The 17,010-nt window shown below is 42.4% G+C and overlaps 1 protein-coding gene across 3 annotated transcripts in view; it reads left to right on the forward strand.

Annotated features, from left to right (window-relative positions):
* Window positions 1-17,010, forward strand: part of EFCAB6 (EF-hand calcium binding domain 6) — a 309,283-nt gene that overhangs the window by 153,615 nt on the left and 138,658 nt on the right. For all 3 annotated transcript variants that reach the window (XM_005567057.5, XM_065522029.2, XM_074003581.1), the window contains 4 exons: window positions 2,080-2,139; window positions 2,252-2,412; window positions 5,320-5,493; window positions 7,095-7,263. In XM_005567057.5, coding sequence (XP_005567114.3) covers window positions 2,080-2,139; window positions 2,252-2,412; window positions 5,320-5,493; window positions 7,095-7,263 — 564 coding nt within the window. The remainder of the gene's footprint in view (window positions 1-2,079; window positions 2,140-2,251; window positions 2,413-5,319; window positions 5,494-7,094; window positions 7,264-17,010) is intronic.

Here is a 17,010-nt window from a genome sequence, read left to right on the forward strand (position 1 = left end):
GGCCTGATGTGTTCCTGTCTCCACAAAGGCAGGGACCTTTCTGTTATCACTGCCCATTGTACTATAGGGGATAGGCAGTGTCAGGCACACTCACACAATCTATTGAATGAATGAATGAATGAATGATGAATGAAGGAATTGGAAAAATTAGAAAACATAGATGTGCAATAGGCAAAAATAAAAATCACCACTAATTCTAACACCAAAGCATTGTTATTTACTGTTATACTTTGCTGTATATTCTTCCAAGTCCACATACATGCATACCCATACTTCTGTTTTTTAAAAACAGCTTTATTGAAGTATAATTGATATTCAAAAACTGTACATATTTAATGTATGCAATTTGATGAGTTTGGACACACATTTCTCTAGATTGTAGCTATTTTGTTTAAAAGCAAGACAATATAATGACTTTTTTTTTTTTTTTGAGATGGAGTCTCACTCTGTCACCCAGGCTGGAGTGCAGTGGTGTGATCTTGGCTCACTGCAAGCTCCGCCTCCTGGGTTCACGCCACATATAATGACATTTTAGTCTATATTGTCGCTTATTAACATACTGTTAACACTTAATGTCAATGAAAAGTTCTGCTATCTAATTTTATTTTATTTATTTTAGAGACAGAGTCTCACTCTGTTGCCCAGGCTGGAGTGCAGTGACATGACCTTGGCTCACTGCAACCTCCACCTCCTGGGTTCAAACGATTCTCCAGCGACAGCCTCCCGAGTAGCTGGGATTACAGGGGCACACCACCACGCCCAGCTAATTTTTGTGTTTTTAGTAGAGATGGGGTTTCACCATGTTGGCCAGGGTAGTCTCGAACTCCTGACCTCAGGTGATCCGCCCACCTTGGCCTCCCAAAGTGCTGGATTACAGGCTTGAGTCACTGTGCCCGGCCTGCTATCTAATTTTAAAAGATACTAAATAACTGTTATAATTTGGATGTTCATTTATTTTTTATTTTTAAAATTTTGCTGCAGTGAACATCTTGGCACTTGCTTTTTTGTATCACTCTATGATTATTTCTTCAGTTCTAAATTTTAAGAAATGGAATTATTGGGTCAAAGAATATGTTTTATTCTATTAATATTTTAATATTTTTTAAAGAGGATGATATGTATAAAGTACAGAATGCAAAGAACACAAGAGGGGATGCAGTGATAGGAAGTTTTCTTTTCTCTGCCAGCCCCTAGCTACCAGTTCTCTTCCCCAGCGGCAGCTTTCGTCCTCGCCGTAGAGTCTAAATTATCATATTGTCAAATAGTATCCAAATGTATCTTGAGACAAAAGTACTTTCCAGAAAGTTAGATCAATTTACACTCCCACCATTTCTGAAACCCCCACCTGTGCAGGCAGTTTGCTTACTTTTGCGTTTTCACCATTCTGGTAGGCAAAAATGCCATCTCGTTATTCTACTTAGCATTTATTTCATTTCTAGGTGATGGGTTTTTTCGTGTTTATTGTAGTTTTCTTTAAGTGAAAATTAAATGCTATTTTTTTAACTTTTATTTTAAGTTCAGGGGTACAAGTGTGGGTTTGTTACACAGGTAAAGTTGTGTCATGGGGGTTTATCGTACAGATTATTTCATCACCCAGGTATTAAGCCTAGTATTCATTAGTTATTATATTTTTCCTGATCCTCTCTCTCCTCCCAACCTCCATCCTCATTCTCCTGAGGGTGAAAATTCTCTTATTCTCCAATAGGCCCCAGCGTGCATTGTTCTCCTCTATGTGTCCATGTGTTCTCATCATTTAGCTCCCACTTATAAGTGAGAACATGTGGTATTTGGTTTTCTCTTGCTGTGTTAGCTTGCTAAGGATAATGGCCTCCACTCCATCTATGTCCCTGCAAAAGACTTGATCTCTTTCTTTTTTATGGCTGCATAGTATTTCAAGTTAAGTGTTATAGTCTTTACTTTCAGATGGGTATTAGAGTGCAAGCTCCATTGTTCAAGGTCTCAACACTAATGGCTAATTAGGGACAGAGCTAGGATTCAAGTCCAGGTCCATCTGCCTCCAGTGCTCCTAATGACTTTCATGAGTGGTATTAATTTATATATCTTCTCTTTCCCAATTAGATGAGAAAAGCATCTCCCTGTACAGATACTAAGACACCTTTCCTTCTGGCCTGGGATTCAGTAAGTAACACGTGCCTTCTTTCTGCAGATGCCTTCCTATGTGGTTTGAGGTTACTGTTACAAAAGGTTACAGATGTACAGCTTAGGAAATGTGTTTGTTCTTTAATGTTAGGTGGAAGAAATTGTTCATGATACAATTACTAGGAACCTACATGCTTTTTATAATATGCTACGGGCATATGACCTTGGAGACACAGGGCTCATTGGCCGAAATAATTTCAAGAAAATCTTGCACGTCTTCTGCCCATTTTTAACGAATGCACATTTCATAAAGTAAGTTTTTGGTAACAAAATTAATTCGTGTCATGTTTTTCATAAGGCCTGTTCCATAATTCTAAACCTTTTCTGTGTGTTTTTGAAATATTAATAGGTAATATTGATAATAACTGCTATTTACTGAATCCTTGCTAAGCACTGGACATCGCTTAAGAGTTTGATATGCCTTATATGATATAGTCCTTATCACAGCCACGTAAGGTAGCTAACATTATTCCTTTCTACGGACAAAGAAACTGAGGTCTGGAGAAGTTAAATACTCACTCCAACTTGCACAGCTGGTGAGTTGTGAGGCCTGGGTTCCCTCCTGGGGCTCTATGATTCCTGAGCTCTCTTTTTTCTTCTTTTCTTGCAAGCAAATATCTTTCCTTTATTTTTTAGTAATATCTTGTAAAGTATTGTTCAAGATGCAAAGATTTCATCTCAGCTCTTGTGGAATGGAGACATTTTGTGTGTGCGAGTTGCAACAGTGAAATATGCTGCCTTCTGATAGAGCAAGAGCTTCGTGTACTTTTAAAACCACAATGATCAAATATTGATAACCGAGCAATATAATGATACATAGTCAACTCATGGAGAAACCCCGTCTCTACCAAAAATACAAACTTAAGCTGGGTGTGGTGGCACATGCCTGTAATGCTACCTGGGAGGCTGAGGCAGGAGAATCGCTTGAACCCGGGAGGCAAAGGTTGCAGTGAGCCGAGATTGCCCCATTGCACTCCAGCCTGGGCAGCTGGAGCAAAACTCCGTCTCAAAACAAAACAAAACAAAAACAAAAGTCAACCAACCAAACAAACAAAAAACCATTTTGCAGTCCCATTACCATCTGCATGGTTCCCAGGCCCTCCATGAGCCTCTCACCTCTCAGGGGCTGAGACTGTGCAGCCAGGTTGCCTAGGTTGAATTAGTTCCAAACCTGGGCGAGTGACTTAACCTCTTCAAGTCTCTGTTTCTTCATCCAGATATTTCTTACTAGAGTTGTGATAAGGATCAAATGAGATCTTACACACAAAGCCTTACTACCTCAGGGCCAAGCATATAGTGAGGCCTCAGCCAGTGTTTGCTGCTGCCGCTGCTGCTGGTCTCAGCTCCAGCTATGCTGACCTGCTTTCCACTCCTTGAAAACTCTGGGCCCTGTCTTGCCTCTGGACTTTTAGACCATCTTTCCCTCTGTTCCAAATGAACAGGTCTCTCCCAGCTGATCGAAGTTCAGTAAGGTAGGCGTTGTTCTGGTTTGTTCACAGTTGTGGCAACAGTAGTTAGCACAGTGCTTCATACATAGCCACATGAATATTTATGGGAGCGATTATGATACTAGTGAGCACTTACTGAGCAAAGTGTGGCTTCAGAGCTCATGCTCAGCTCCCAGCTGTATGCAGATCATCATAAGGATACCATAGGACTGTTATTACAGCTGCGATTTATTAAGCACGTATACATAGAGCATATCAGCGCCAGCGCTAACGGCTTTATGTGGATTGTCCCATTGGTCATTGCAGCAGTCCTTGGTACTTTTATTATCTGCATTTCACAGATAAGGAAACTGAGGCACAGCAAGGGTAGGGAATGTGCCCCAGGTCAGTGGTTCTCAGCACTTTTGGTCTCGGGACACTTTTATACTCTGAAGAATTATCGAGGACCTCAAAGGCTGTTTCTCATATGGAGTATGTCCTTATATACTATATCAGAAATTAAAACGGAGACATTTTTAAAGTGTCATTGCAGAAAGAAGTGTACTTCCTTGCTGTGCTTTCATATAGGTTCAGGGAAAACTTGGAATTTCGAAATAGTGGTTTGTTGGACAATAATGAGGTTACAGCAGTTATAGCAAGTGTAACTGAAGGTCTCTAGTAGAGAGCTGGGTAGAAAGGCTATAAAGAAACTGAGTTAATCACTGAAAACCTACTCCTAGTTCCTCATTTACACCCTAAGCCTACAACCTTAAAAATGTTAGAAAACACAGCCTACACAAGAATACATTTTATTTGTGGTCTGAGTGAAGACATGGTCACACATGTTGCCTCTGATGGACTTGACTCTATATGCATAGAAGAATTGAGTGAAAAAGGCAAATCACACCTCAGTGTTAATAGAAAAATAGTTCTAGCCTCACTGATGCTCTGGAAGTGTCCTCAGACCACACTTTGGGAGCCCCTGCCTTCAGTCATATAATTTTTTATAATTCTTTTTTTACATTTACTATATCTGCATTGCAGTATACTTTATATACAATATGCTGCACACATTTAAATGATACAATGTGATGAAATTCATCATATGTCAATATCCATAAAATCATCACAAGATGTCAATCACGATATCAAATATTTTCACCCCAAAAATCTTCTATATGCCCTTTAGCAATTCATCATCACTCCCTCCTCCCACCTCCATGAAAACACTGATCTGCTGTCTTTCATGATAGATTACTTTGTGTTTTCTAGGACTTTATGTAAATGGAAGCACACAAGATATTCTTTTTTTTGTCTGGCTTTATTCACTAAGCATAACAATTTTGTGATTCATTCATTTTGTTTTATATATACCAACAGTTCTTTCCTTTTCACTGCTGAGTAGTATTCCATTGAATGGGTTTACCATAGTTTGTATATACATTCATCTCTTGATAGGTATATGGTTTGTTTCTAGTTTCTGACTGTTACCAATAAAGCTGTATATGTACTGTTTGGTTGTTACAAATAAAGCTGTATATATTTGTGTAGACACACATTTTCATTTCTCTTTGGTAAATGCCTAAGAATAGAGTGGTTGTACCGTTTTACATTCCCACCAGCAGTGGATGAAAGTTGTAGTTACTTGCATCTTCACCAACACTTGGCAGGGTCATTCTTTTCCATTTTAGTTACTCTACTGAGTGTGTTTTAATTATTTTTTAAAATTCAGACTCTGCAGTAAGATCCAGGACATTGGTTCAGGAAGAATCCTTTACAAGAAACTTTTGGCGCACATGGGAATTGATGGTCCACCCACTGTCTCTCCAGTTCATGTTCCCAAGGATCAGCTGTTAAGTGAACATTTACGAAAAGATGAACAGCAGCAGCCAGATCTTTCTGAGAGGTAAAATTAAGCAAAATGAATGCACATATCAAAACCACAGTGTCTGTCATGGAATAGGTTTTTAGTAACTATTTGTTGACTGAGTATTTTAATATTTCATCTTATAAATAAGAAAGATGGCACACTAGAAAGACAGTGATTCGAGTCAGGGAATTTTAGAGCAAGCAGAGATCTTAGGAATTATTGAATTTACCTTTTAAATTTAGAAATGAAAACACTGATGTCTGAGAGGTTTGGGGACTTGGCTCACAAACTTAGTGACTGGCCTGGGTCAAGAATCCGGGACTCCTGACTCCCAGAGACAATCTGTAGCTTCTCTATTACATACCTGCATTCACATTTACTCTCTTCCAGAAGCTTAGATTCCTTACCACCATTTAATATTTATTACAACACACATCCATTAAACCAGTTAACATTTTTTAATATGAATGATAGAATGATTAAAATGATTTCCAAATTGAATTGTAACAATAAAACATACTTAGTAAATCTATAAAAAATTAGCCTGATGAATATTCTAACTCTTCTTCCTTTTAAAAATATAGGTTTAGTTTAATGAAAAGACATTATTTTAACTTGCTCATTCATAGCTTATAATAAATTCATAATGAAAGGTAAAATGTAGAACTATTCAGCAGACTTCACTTTGTCATAGCCCTTTTAAAAAGTTCTTAAGTAAAGAGCAATGGGAGTATTTTAATGATATGCTAATTACATTTGAATACCTGGGCTTTTCAGTAGTAGCAGCTTTATAAATGGGCATAAAGATGGTATTTTAAGAGACAGGTTAAATATTCCATGATAAGATATGTCTGCTTCCTAAAACTGGTGAAAGAAGCAATGGCAATGAAACATTTCATAAAATGTAGCTTTCCCGGAGAGCTCTTAAAAATCAAGAGATGCAGCAGGAAAGGAATAGAAGTCCATTCTCCATGACTGTCTCAGAGCTTTTTTTTCCCCAAAAATATGGGACCCAAGAGACTTCCAGAGAGCTGAGGAAATCACTGTCCTACAAACACCCACGCCCACACGCTCAGACACATCCACTCTGACACTCACAGAACAGCACATTCAATTTGTATTTTATAAATCAAATTGACTTATGGAGTAACTGTGGACTTCCCTTCATTTCCATGGATGTTTGATGACTTTCTTGATCTAGTTACCACAAAACGGCCTATTTCTTTCATTTAAAGCTTTCTAATGGGCTCTGACTTTAAATTTTTCCACTTCAAAAACAATATCCTTTTTCAACCCTGTGTGCCCAGTCACATGCCACCTTTGGCCAGCTCAAAGCATAATTGAAAATCTCTAGGACAATAATATTGTCTCCCTTCAAGTCCCCCTGCCCCCAGCCTGCCACTGTATATGGGCTTTCACTTGGACACTGTGCTGGGGACCTCCAGTTCTGGCCCTGGAACCTACCAGCCAGGGGAGGGTAAGAAGCCCCTGAGTCACTCCACCCTTCCCAGCTAGTGAACCGAGGATGGGAAACCTTCTTACTGTCATGGGTTACATGGAAATGGGTGAAGTCTGGAGGAAGCACCCTGCCTGTGTCCGTTGGGACACCAGGTCTAAATGCCTGCTTGTGATTTTAGAACCAAGCCCACGGAGAATAAAACCACCCAGATCAAGAAGATGACCACAGAAGAAGTGATTGAAAAATTCAAAAACTGTATACAGCAGCAGGACCCAGAATTCAAAAAACGATTTCTTGACTTCAGCAAGGAGCCTAATGGAAAAATTAACATGCGTGACTTTAAGAAGGTAGGAGAATGGATTTCTCTTCGTTTCCTTCCTGCAAAAGTTCAGTTGTTTTCTTATACTAACATACTTTAAAGGACAATGGCTTATCCCAGGATGCAGCAGATCCATTTCTAGGCATCTTTCAACAATTTAAAAGGATTTTTTTTTTTTTGGCCAAAAAATTGTCATTGGCACATTTCTTAGAGAATACTTTCAATATGGATGTGGCCAGCCTTTGATATTTACACTTTTACATATCGGAAGCATTTATTGACGTGGTTTGGCTCTCTGCTCCATGCCTGGCACTGGGCATCATGGGGCAGCCTGCGGGTGGGAGTACAAAGCCACTCTGGCCCCCGCCTGCCAGTGGAGAGTTCCCAGTCACAGAGCTGTGGTTTGTTCCTCTAGAATGAAAAAAAAAAAAAAAAAAAACAATCTGGCAGTGAAATATGGGAAACTCAGAGTGCTGATTTGCATGTGCTTATGGGAACTGGTGAGTTTCTGCCAGAAAGGGCTCAGCTTGAAGGGTTCTGCATAGACTTCTCAGGAATTAATTTAAATGATTGCTTAAAATTCCTATTACGATCCCTCTAGCTAATCATCCTCAGCTATTTTTAAGGAAAGCATTTCAGTTAATATGTAGCAGTGTCCATGTGGACAAATTTAGAAGAAGGCAATGAAATATATTTCCAAGAAGAGAATAATTACATTAGTGGCCCCTTTATCCGGTGTCTGCCCCACTGCTGGGCATAGGAATGGGCTCTTTATGGATCTTATTTCTAAGCCTCCAGAATGCAGCATCACGGAGGAGCATGGACTGGAGGAGGGAGCAGGGCTACAGGCACAGAAATGGCATAGGTACTATTGAAATAGTCTAGACCCTCTCCCCTCCTCAGCCAGAACAAGACAAGACGTGGAGGGTCTTTTGTTGTCTGAGCATATGGGAAGAGCCAGGAGAATAGATTCAAGAAAGACTCAGGAATAAGGGGTTGAGGATAGGAAATGAGGGATATGGCATAAGACATAAGGGAATAGGCCAGGTGCGGTGGCTCACGCCTGTAATCCCAGAACTTTGGGAGGCCGAGGCAGGTGGATCACTTGAGGTCAGTAGTTTAAGACCAGTCTGGTCAACTTGGCAAAACCCAATCTCTACTAAAAATACAAAAATTAGCCGGATATGGTGGTACGTGACTGTAATCCCAGCTACTCGGGAGGCTGAGGCAGAAGAATTGCTGGAACCCAGGAGGTGGAAGTTGCATTGAGCTGAGATCACGCCATAGGTGACAGAGCAGGACTACTCAGTCTCAAAAAAAAAAAAAAAAAAGAAGGGAATAAGGGAGAGGAAATGTTTAAAGACATTCCCAGATTTCTGGCTTGGGGACCAGGTGGCCGGTAACCAGTCATTGATGATTTTGGTGAGAGCAGTTTCGATGGAGTGAGTGGTAGCCGTGGAGCTGAATTTCAGGGGCTGAAAACTGAATAAGGGCCAATCTGACTCCCTCCATCCCTGCCTATGTGGGGCCCTTTGTCCTCGACTGTATTTCACCCTGAGCTATGTGGCACGGGTCCTTGCCCATAATGCATAATGATCTTGAACTCTCACAATGCCCTGCATTCTTGATTCTTAAACTCAGTTCACAAATTCACAGGAAACTAAGAATCCCTAGTCTGCCCCTGGTTTTTCAGAGTGGAAAGTGACTATCTTAGAGAAGTGTCAGTAGATGGTGGGAAGGCAGGGACTAACACCCATGACCTGAGTCCAACAGCAGCTTCTTACCTGGCCCATCCTTATGTCACCTGAGAACAACTTTGGGTCATCAGCTCAGTTGCAGGTTCTTCTGGCTTCCGGTTGTACCTGCCGTTAATAAACCAGCATCTCCTGAGTTCATGTCCCAGAGCAACTCCTGAATGTCAGTCTCATGCACCTACCTGCCTACCTGCCTTCTCCATGTGGGCACAGCCAAAGAGGGGCTGCTCTGCCTACATCCTTCCTACTCTCAGTCAAAAACAACAACCTTTTTTTCCCCAGTTGCTCAGTCCTAAAATCTAGTCGTCTTTACTGAGTCTCTTCTTCCTCTTGTATCCACATCCAGTTCACCAACAAAGCCTGTTGGCTCCCTTCCAGATAGTTCCAGAATAGATGACCCCACTCCACTTCTTCCCCCAGCATCTCCCATGTGATTATCACAGCAGCCCCTTCACTGCCTCCCTGCTTCCACCATGGCCATGCCACAGTTCATTATCAACCCAGCAGCCAGAGCGACCCCTCACTGGAGCCCACCGAGGGCTCCTCAAACACAAACCAGGGCCCGAGACTGGCCTAGGAAACCCTGCGTGGTCCATCTGTCTCCCTGACCTCAGCTCTGGTCACCCTCCCCTTGCTCAAGAAACTCCAGCCACATCAGCGTCCTCTCCCCTCAGACATAGGCTGGCTCTTCCTCAGCACCGGCCATGCCCTTTACCAGGATCCTGGCTCCTTGGGTAACTGCATGGCTCTCCCCTCGCCTCCTTCAAGTCTCTGTTCAACTGCTCTTCCTCCACCAAGGTGACCCTGACGTTCCCATTGCAAATACAGCCCACCCTCCTCGCCTTCACCTCCTCCATCCTGCTTCCTGTCCACAGCACCTGTGTTGTGTGTTGCACGGCACTCACCACGTCTTTCATTTGTTTCTGCATTCTGTCTGTTTGCTTGCCCTCCCCTATGATAAAATATCCTCCAAAGGTGGACATTTGATCTCTTTTGTGTAGTGATGCTCCCCATGTGCTTTGCGCCTAGTAGGGCCCAGCGAACATGTATTGAATGAATGAATGTGAAGAGTACCTGGCATCCCCAGTGCAGTCCTAAATGAATGCCACCCTGAGGACTGATGGACGTGGGCATTCCCGGATGTGAAGCTGGTTCCTACACCTGTCTGGGCCAGTGGCCTCCAACCCCCATGCTCTTCTCTGCTCCGTGAATTACTCTGGGTGCTAGCCAACCCCAAAGGTCAACTCACTGAACAGCTGCCCTGCTGCGGGCTCTATGGCGGCAACCAGCATGCTCCTACCCCTTTCTCTTGCCTATCTGCAGGCTTCTCAGAGACCTCCCTGCTGCCTGAAGACATGTCCACAGGGAAGAGAAAGGAAAAGTAGAAACCCAACAAGGACTTTGCCGTAGTCAGTTTGGGCAGCTTTAACAAAGTACCCTGGACTCAGTGGCTTGCAGATAATGGAAATTTCTCTCACAATTCCGGAGGCTGGAAGTGCCAGCATGCTGGGGCTCTGGCAACGGCCCTCTTCTGGGTGGTACACTGCAGACTTCTCATGGCAGCAAGAGGGCAAGAGAGCTCTCTGCGATCTCTTTGATATGGGCTCTAATCCCATTCACGTTGGAAGTTAGCGTCTAAACATATGAATCTGGGGGAGACACAAACATTCAGTCCATAACAAACTGCTATGTTGTGTTTTATCATGAAAAGTAACAATCAATTTGCTGTGAACACAGCGAGATCAGGTTGCACTGGTTTTCCTCCTAGTGATTTGTTTGGTTTAACCTTTGGGAAAGTCCTCTTGTGACCATCTTTAAAGATCAAGAACGGTGGGGTGATTTTCAACAGTCAGACTTCTGTGGGCCTGGGTTTGAACTTCATAAGCTATAAAGCATTATGTAAATATAAATTGTCATGATTACTGGCAGAGATTGTTTATAGATCAGGGTAAACGGCTTTCTTCTATTACTGATGAAATCAAAGCTAGAAATATCATGGGCTTATACAGTAGAAAGAAAGGATTTAGGTTAGACCGGATATAAGGCTTCCAGATGACAAAGGCTTGGGAATGTTGAATTTCAGTGGTGTGGAAGCCTTTGAACTTGACTTCTCAAGAGAGCTTTAAGTATAATGGACAATAGTAGTTTTGTAATGGCAATAATAGCAATAGTAATTACGATGATGACAATCGTCACTGCTGGAATGATAATGATGATGGTGATGTGATAGCTGCACCTACCATGGACTGAGCCCCTCCAATATTAAGGCATGTGGAATTTGCTTTACTTATGTTATTTCTTCTCCTCACAGGAAGCCTGTAGGCATAGAGTATACACATTTCACAAACAAGGAGACCAAAGCTTAGGACCTGTGATACTGGCTCAGTGTTGTTCAGGTGTTAAGCTGTTCAAGAACTTGGACTTGAATTCTTGTCTGTCTGTGTCAGACTCAGACCCTTGCTGGGTGTAATGTGGGCCTGGCAGGTGTGAGATAGGCTTGCTGGATGTGAAGAGGCTTGCAGGATGTACCGCAGGCTTGCTGCATGTAGTAGAGGCTTACCGGGTGTAATTCTGGCATAATTCTGGCTTGCTGGGTAGACTGGGTTTGCTGAGTAATTGACGGCCATGTGTTTCAAGGTAGTATCTGGCCTCAGAGTTTAGTGAGAAGGGCATTACTTTTAATAACAATGCTTTTTAATTCTTCCTGTCCTTTTGGTCACGGATATACAGTATTCTTGCCTTCTTCTTCCCCCACATCTTGTGTGTAACCCCAATTAGTATACCAAATGGTTGTGAAGGTTTGTCCCTGGGGAAGTGGGAGTGAAGGTCTATGACACAAACTTCAGGTTTCTTGCCTGAGCATGCGTGTTGTTGTTCATCATTTAAACAGAGGCTGCATTTAGATGTGGGCTGGTAACCTCATACTGTAAATTAGAAGTGCTAATTTATTCCCACCAGCCATCTCCTTCCCTGTGCCATGGCAGAGAGTGGCTGCCTACCCCAGATCAATGAGGGAGAATGGCAGAAATAGAGTCTGCAGGTGGGTGGGGCCCTGTGGGTCCCCAGATCCAAGTCCCTGCATTGTTGCTGCTGAGATCACTGTCATAAGTCCTTACCACTGTGGCCAGAAATATTTTGTCTACTCTATAAATTATTATTATTATTATTATTATTATTATTATTTTGAGATGGAGTCTCACTCTGTCACCCAGACTGGAGTGCAGTGGCGCGATCTCGGCTCACTGCAACCTCTGCCTCCAGGGTTCAAGCAATTCTTCTATCTCAGCCTCCTGAATAGCTGGGGCTACAGGCACCTGGCTAATTTTTATATTTTTAGTAGAGACAGGTTTTCACCATATTGGCTAACCACGCCTGGCTAATTTTTGTATTTTTAGTAGAGACTGGCTTTCACCATATTGGTCAGGCTGGTCTTGAACTCCTGACCTCAGGTGAACCACCCGCCGTGGCCTCCCAGAGTGCTGGGATTACAGGCATGCCACTTATGAGATCACTGTCATAAGTCCTTACCACTGTGGCCAGAAATATTTTGTCTACTCTATAAATTATTATTATTATTATTATTATTATTATTATTATTATTTTGAGATGGAGTCTCTGTCACCCAGACTGGAGTGCAGTGGCGCCAACTCTATCAACTATATTTATTAACTATCAATAAGAATTTGTCTTCTCCCCTCTTTCCTGTTTAATATAAGACATAGCAGAGCTTCTGATTCATGTGAATTACCGGGACAGCATGCTGAATGGATGCATGCCTCCTGGCGGAGGCAGAACTCACTCAGGGTGAATGAATGCCATTCATTGGTATGAATGGCATTTTTCCATGGTTGGATGTGTGATGTCTACTGTGAGGAGGGGAAGGAGAAGGGCGCTATTCTTTCTGGAACTGTCTAGACCTGTTCTGGGTAGTTGGAAGCATTTCTCACAGCAACCCTGTGATGCAGATTCCCTCTCCCAGGAAATCCTGCCTCCGTTTGTTGCTCTGACCGTTCAACTCATGGTCTGGCCTTTGACACTTAACATAACAATGTTCTGAACTTCTCCACCAAAGAAAATGGCCCTCTTTGACTTTTGCATTTTATTTATTTATTTATTTATTTATTTAGAGGCAGGATCTCACTTTGTCACCCAGGCTGGAGTGCAATGGTGTGATCATGCTCATGGCAGCCTCAATCTCCTAGGCTGAAGTGATCCTCCCACTTCAGCCTCCCAAGTAGCTGGAACGACAGGTGCACGCCACCAGGCCTGAATAATTTTTTAAAAAATTATTGTAAAGATGAGGTCTCACTATGTTGCCCCAGCCACTCTTGAATTCCTGGGCTCAAGAGATCCTCCTATATTGGCTTCCCAAAGTGCTGGGGTTACAGATGTGAGCCACTGTGCCCAGTGGACTCTTGTAGATTTTTAAGTGTCATTTTATGTAAATAGCAAGTCAAGAACTGGTGAAGTCAGCAAAAAACTTTAGGGTGCTCTGGAGCCTTTATATTCTTTCTCTGAATCGTTTCTCTTCCCCTCTCCCTTTTCTTCATATGCTGAATTAGCAGAAAGCCCACAAAACAGTGGTTTAAATAAGAGAGGTGGTTATTTTTGTCTCTGAGAACAGGAGTCCAGATATTGCTGCTACAGGGCCAGTGCAGCATGTCATCAGACACCCTGGTTGCTTTTAGCTTTCCACAGCTCCAGGTACATCTTCATGCATGCAGGCTAGCTGCCAGAGCACCAGCCACTCCAGATGTCTCGGGCACAAAGATGGGGAGGCGTGAAGGGCAAGGCGCTTGAGCCAGCCAGCTCTTCCTTTTTTAAAAGTTCTTTCTTAGATACTCCTCCCAGAAGTTTCCACTCACATTTTATTGACCAAGACTGTGTTATGTGGCCATACCGATCTATAAGGAGGGTTGCAAATATATATATATATATATATATATATATATATATATATAATTATAAATATATAATTTTATAAATACATAAATATGTATACTTATTTTGTATCTATATACAAAAATTGGGGGCTGGGTGTATTAGTATGGAAAAAGCAAGGTTGTGTTCCTATGGGAGAAGGAGAAAATACATATCAGGTAGGCAAATGTGACTGTCTGCCACCCTTTCTCTCAGTAGGCATTTTGAGGGTGCCTGTTGTACACTTAGCATGGCACCAGGCACATGGGGAATAGGGATGTAGTGGAAGGTGCAGTTTCTGACACCAGGGGAAATGATTTTGTTGCTTTGGGCCAGTGGCCCACGGGGAACATAAGATGACAAAATACCCAAGGACACATGAGCTAAGATTAGTCTAATTGAGTCATTAGACTAATTGAGCTATACAATCTATCAGGAATTTGAGGGCAGCTTTATCATCCCAGCTTCTTGTAATTGGCTGTGTCTGATTTCTTCATTCTCTGTGAACATATTGGACATTGTTCAGCTCACTGTTGTTCTTAGTACCACCTCTGGAGACCCCATCTTGGCCTCTGGAGACAGACATGGAACTGCAGAGCTCATCAGCAAGCTGGCTTAGGGCCCCTGAGACATGCAGTAGGGAGCTGGAGTCTGGAACAGCCCAACCCTGTGTCCCAGATTTCAGCTCCTTTCTCCTGTGCCTGCTCTGAGGCAGGGACATCTCACCCGGCTTAGCCCGAGATGTGCTTTCCCTCCTCTGTGCAGAGCACTTCCTCCCTTCGGCTGCTGTTGAAACTCATATATCCAGAGAATTTGTCTGCTCTTCACCCACTACCATGAATTCCTCACACATATTCTTTCCCACCTCGGGGACACAGACCCTAATCTAAAACAAGCCCCATGAACACTGTTGGTCATCTCATAGCTCTCAGTGGGATAAGCAAACTAAATGATTATGGTAACGGAGTGAATTAGATTTATTTATTTATTTATTTATTTATTTATTTATTTATTTATTTTTGAGACAGAGTATCACCCTGTCACCCAGGCTGGAATGCACTGGCATGATCAGGGCTCACTGCAGCCTCGACCTTCCAGGCTCAAGCAATCCTGCCGCCTCAGCCTCCTGAAGAGCTGGGACCACAGGCATGCACCACCACACCTGGGTAATTTTTACATTTATTTGTAGAGATGAGGTCTCACTATATTGCCCAGGCTGGTCACAAACACCTGGGCCCAAGTGATCCACCCACCTCAGCCTCTGAAAGTGCTGGGATTACAGGTGTGAGCCGCCATGCCCGGCTGAATTAGATTTTTTTTTAAAGTCAAATATTAAATATTTGTATTCCTCTGGTTGTAAGTCTTTTATTAGGAACATACAACTCTGGTAAATGAAACAGAAACAGCTATTTTAAAAGCTCTTTGTTATGTATCACATCAGTTATGTGAGGGGGAAAAAACACAAAAATAAGGGAATAATAAGAGGGAGAAACAGTAAGAGTCACAGATAACACCCACACAGCGCCAGAGACCCAGAGAGAGCGCACAAGAAATCCTTACGGAGTTTTCTCCCACATGTGCTGGATTAGGGGCACCGCAGGCAAGGGCCTCTGACATCACGGCATTTTGGCTGCTGTCGGCCCAGCAGGAGTTCCTGAGGCTTGCTGTGAGGCCTAATCAGATTCAGCACACGGAGCAACGGTTCTCCATCCTCGTTCAGGGGCTTAGGAAACACCTAGAGAAACCGGTGGCAGCCTTACATTAGCAAGGGCAGCTGGTGTGTGTGTGGGGAGGAGTGAATGGGTTTAGTTCTTGAGCTTCCTGTTCCAAACAGCCTCCTAATTCTGTGGATATTTTAAGGGGATGACCAGCTTTGTGTTGGAGGTCCCTTATATCTTCAGTTTCGTCAGTCCAAGCCCCACACAACCTTCAGAAGTCATTACTTATTCCTCCATCCTCCGGTAATGCCCTTCCGCCGAGGCCACGGCCAGATTCTCTTGGCATCCAGCTATGCCCGGATGGGCTTTTCTGGTTGTTTTAATTGGGAATGTTTGCTTGCTATAAATTGTGCTATCCTATCCAGAGGCAGATGTCGAGGTCTGTCAGTTTTGTTAGTCTTTTCAAAATCACAACTTTATTTGTGTTGTTATTTTTTTCTGTTGTATACGCGTTTTACCTTTCATTTATTTTGCTGTTATATTGATTATTTTCTTCCGTCTACTTAATTTGAGTTTAGCTTGCTGTTCTTTTTCTAATTTCTTGAAAATTAGAAATTTAGACCATGATTTTCAGCCTTTATTTCTCTAGTATATGAAGTCGTGGCTCTCTATTTCCCTGTAAGTGTTTGAACAGGTTTAGCCACATTAATATAGGTTTTGGTATACTGCCTTTTCAATATCATTTCATTCAAAATGTTTTATAATTGTTCTTGTGATTGTTTTCTTTTTCCAATGGTTTATTTTTAAAATGTATTTAATTTCCAAAACAGTTGGGATTTTATATATTTTTTTAAATGATTGATTTTAAAATTGATTCCATTGTGATCAGAGAATAGATTCTAAAGTCTAAATGACTTCAGTCTATCCTTTGAAATATGCTAAGGTGTGGTCATGACCTAACATGTATAATCATTTTGGGGGATGGGAGGACAGGGTCTCTCTCTCTGTCGTCCAGACTGGAGTGCAGCGGTACCATCACAAGTCACTACAGCCTCTACCTCTGGAGCTCAAGCGATCCTCCCACCTCAGCTGCCTGAGTAGCTGAGACTGCAGGTGCATACCACCACACCTGGCTCATTTTTGTGTTTTTTTGTAGAAACAGGGTTTCCCCATGTTGCCCAGGCTGGTCTTGAACTCCTGGGCTCAAGAGATCCACCTGCCTCCTCCTCCCGAAGTACCAGGATTACAGGTGTGAGCCACCGCGCCTAGCCATCAATTTTGAGAAATGTTTCATAAACATTGGAAAAGAATGTATGTTCTCTGCCACTGGAGGCTCAGTTTCCTACATTCAATCATATGCAGCTTAATGACAGGGATACATTCTGAAAAACACATTGTTAGGTGATTTGGTTGTTGTGCAGATATCCTAGAGTGTAGTTACAA

The sequence above is a fragment of the Macaca fascicularis genome, chromosome 10 (genome assembly GCF_037993035.2).
Source record: "Macaca fascicularis isolate 582-1 chromosome 10, T2T-MFA8v1.1".
NCBI classification, from domain to species: Eukaryota; Metazoa; Chordata; class Mammalia; order Primates; family Cercopithecidae; genus Macaca; species Macaca fascicularis.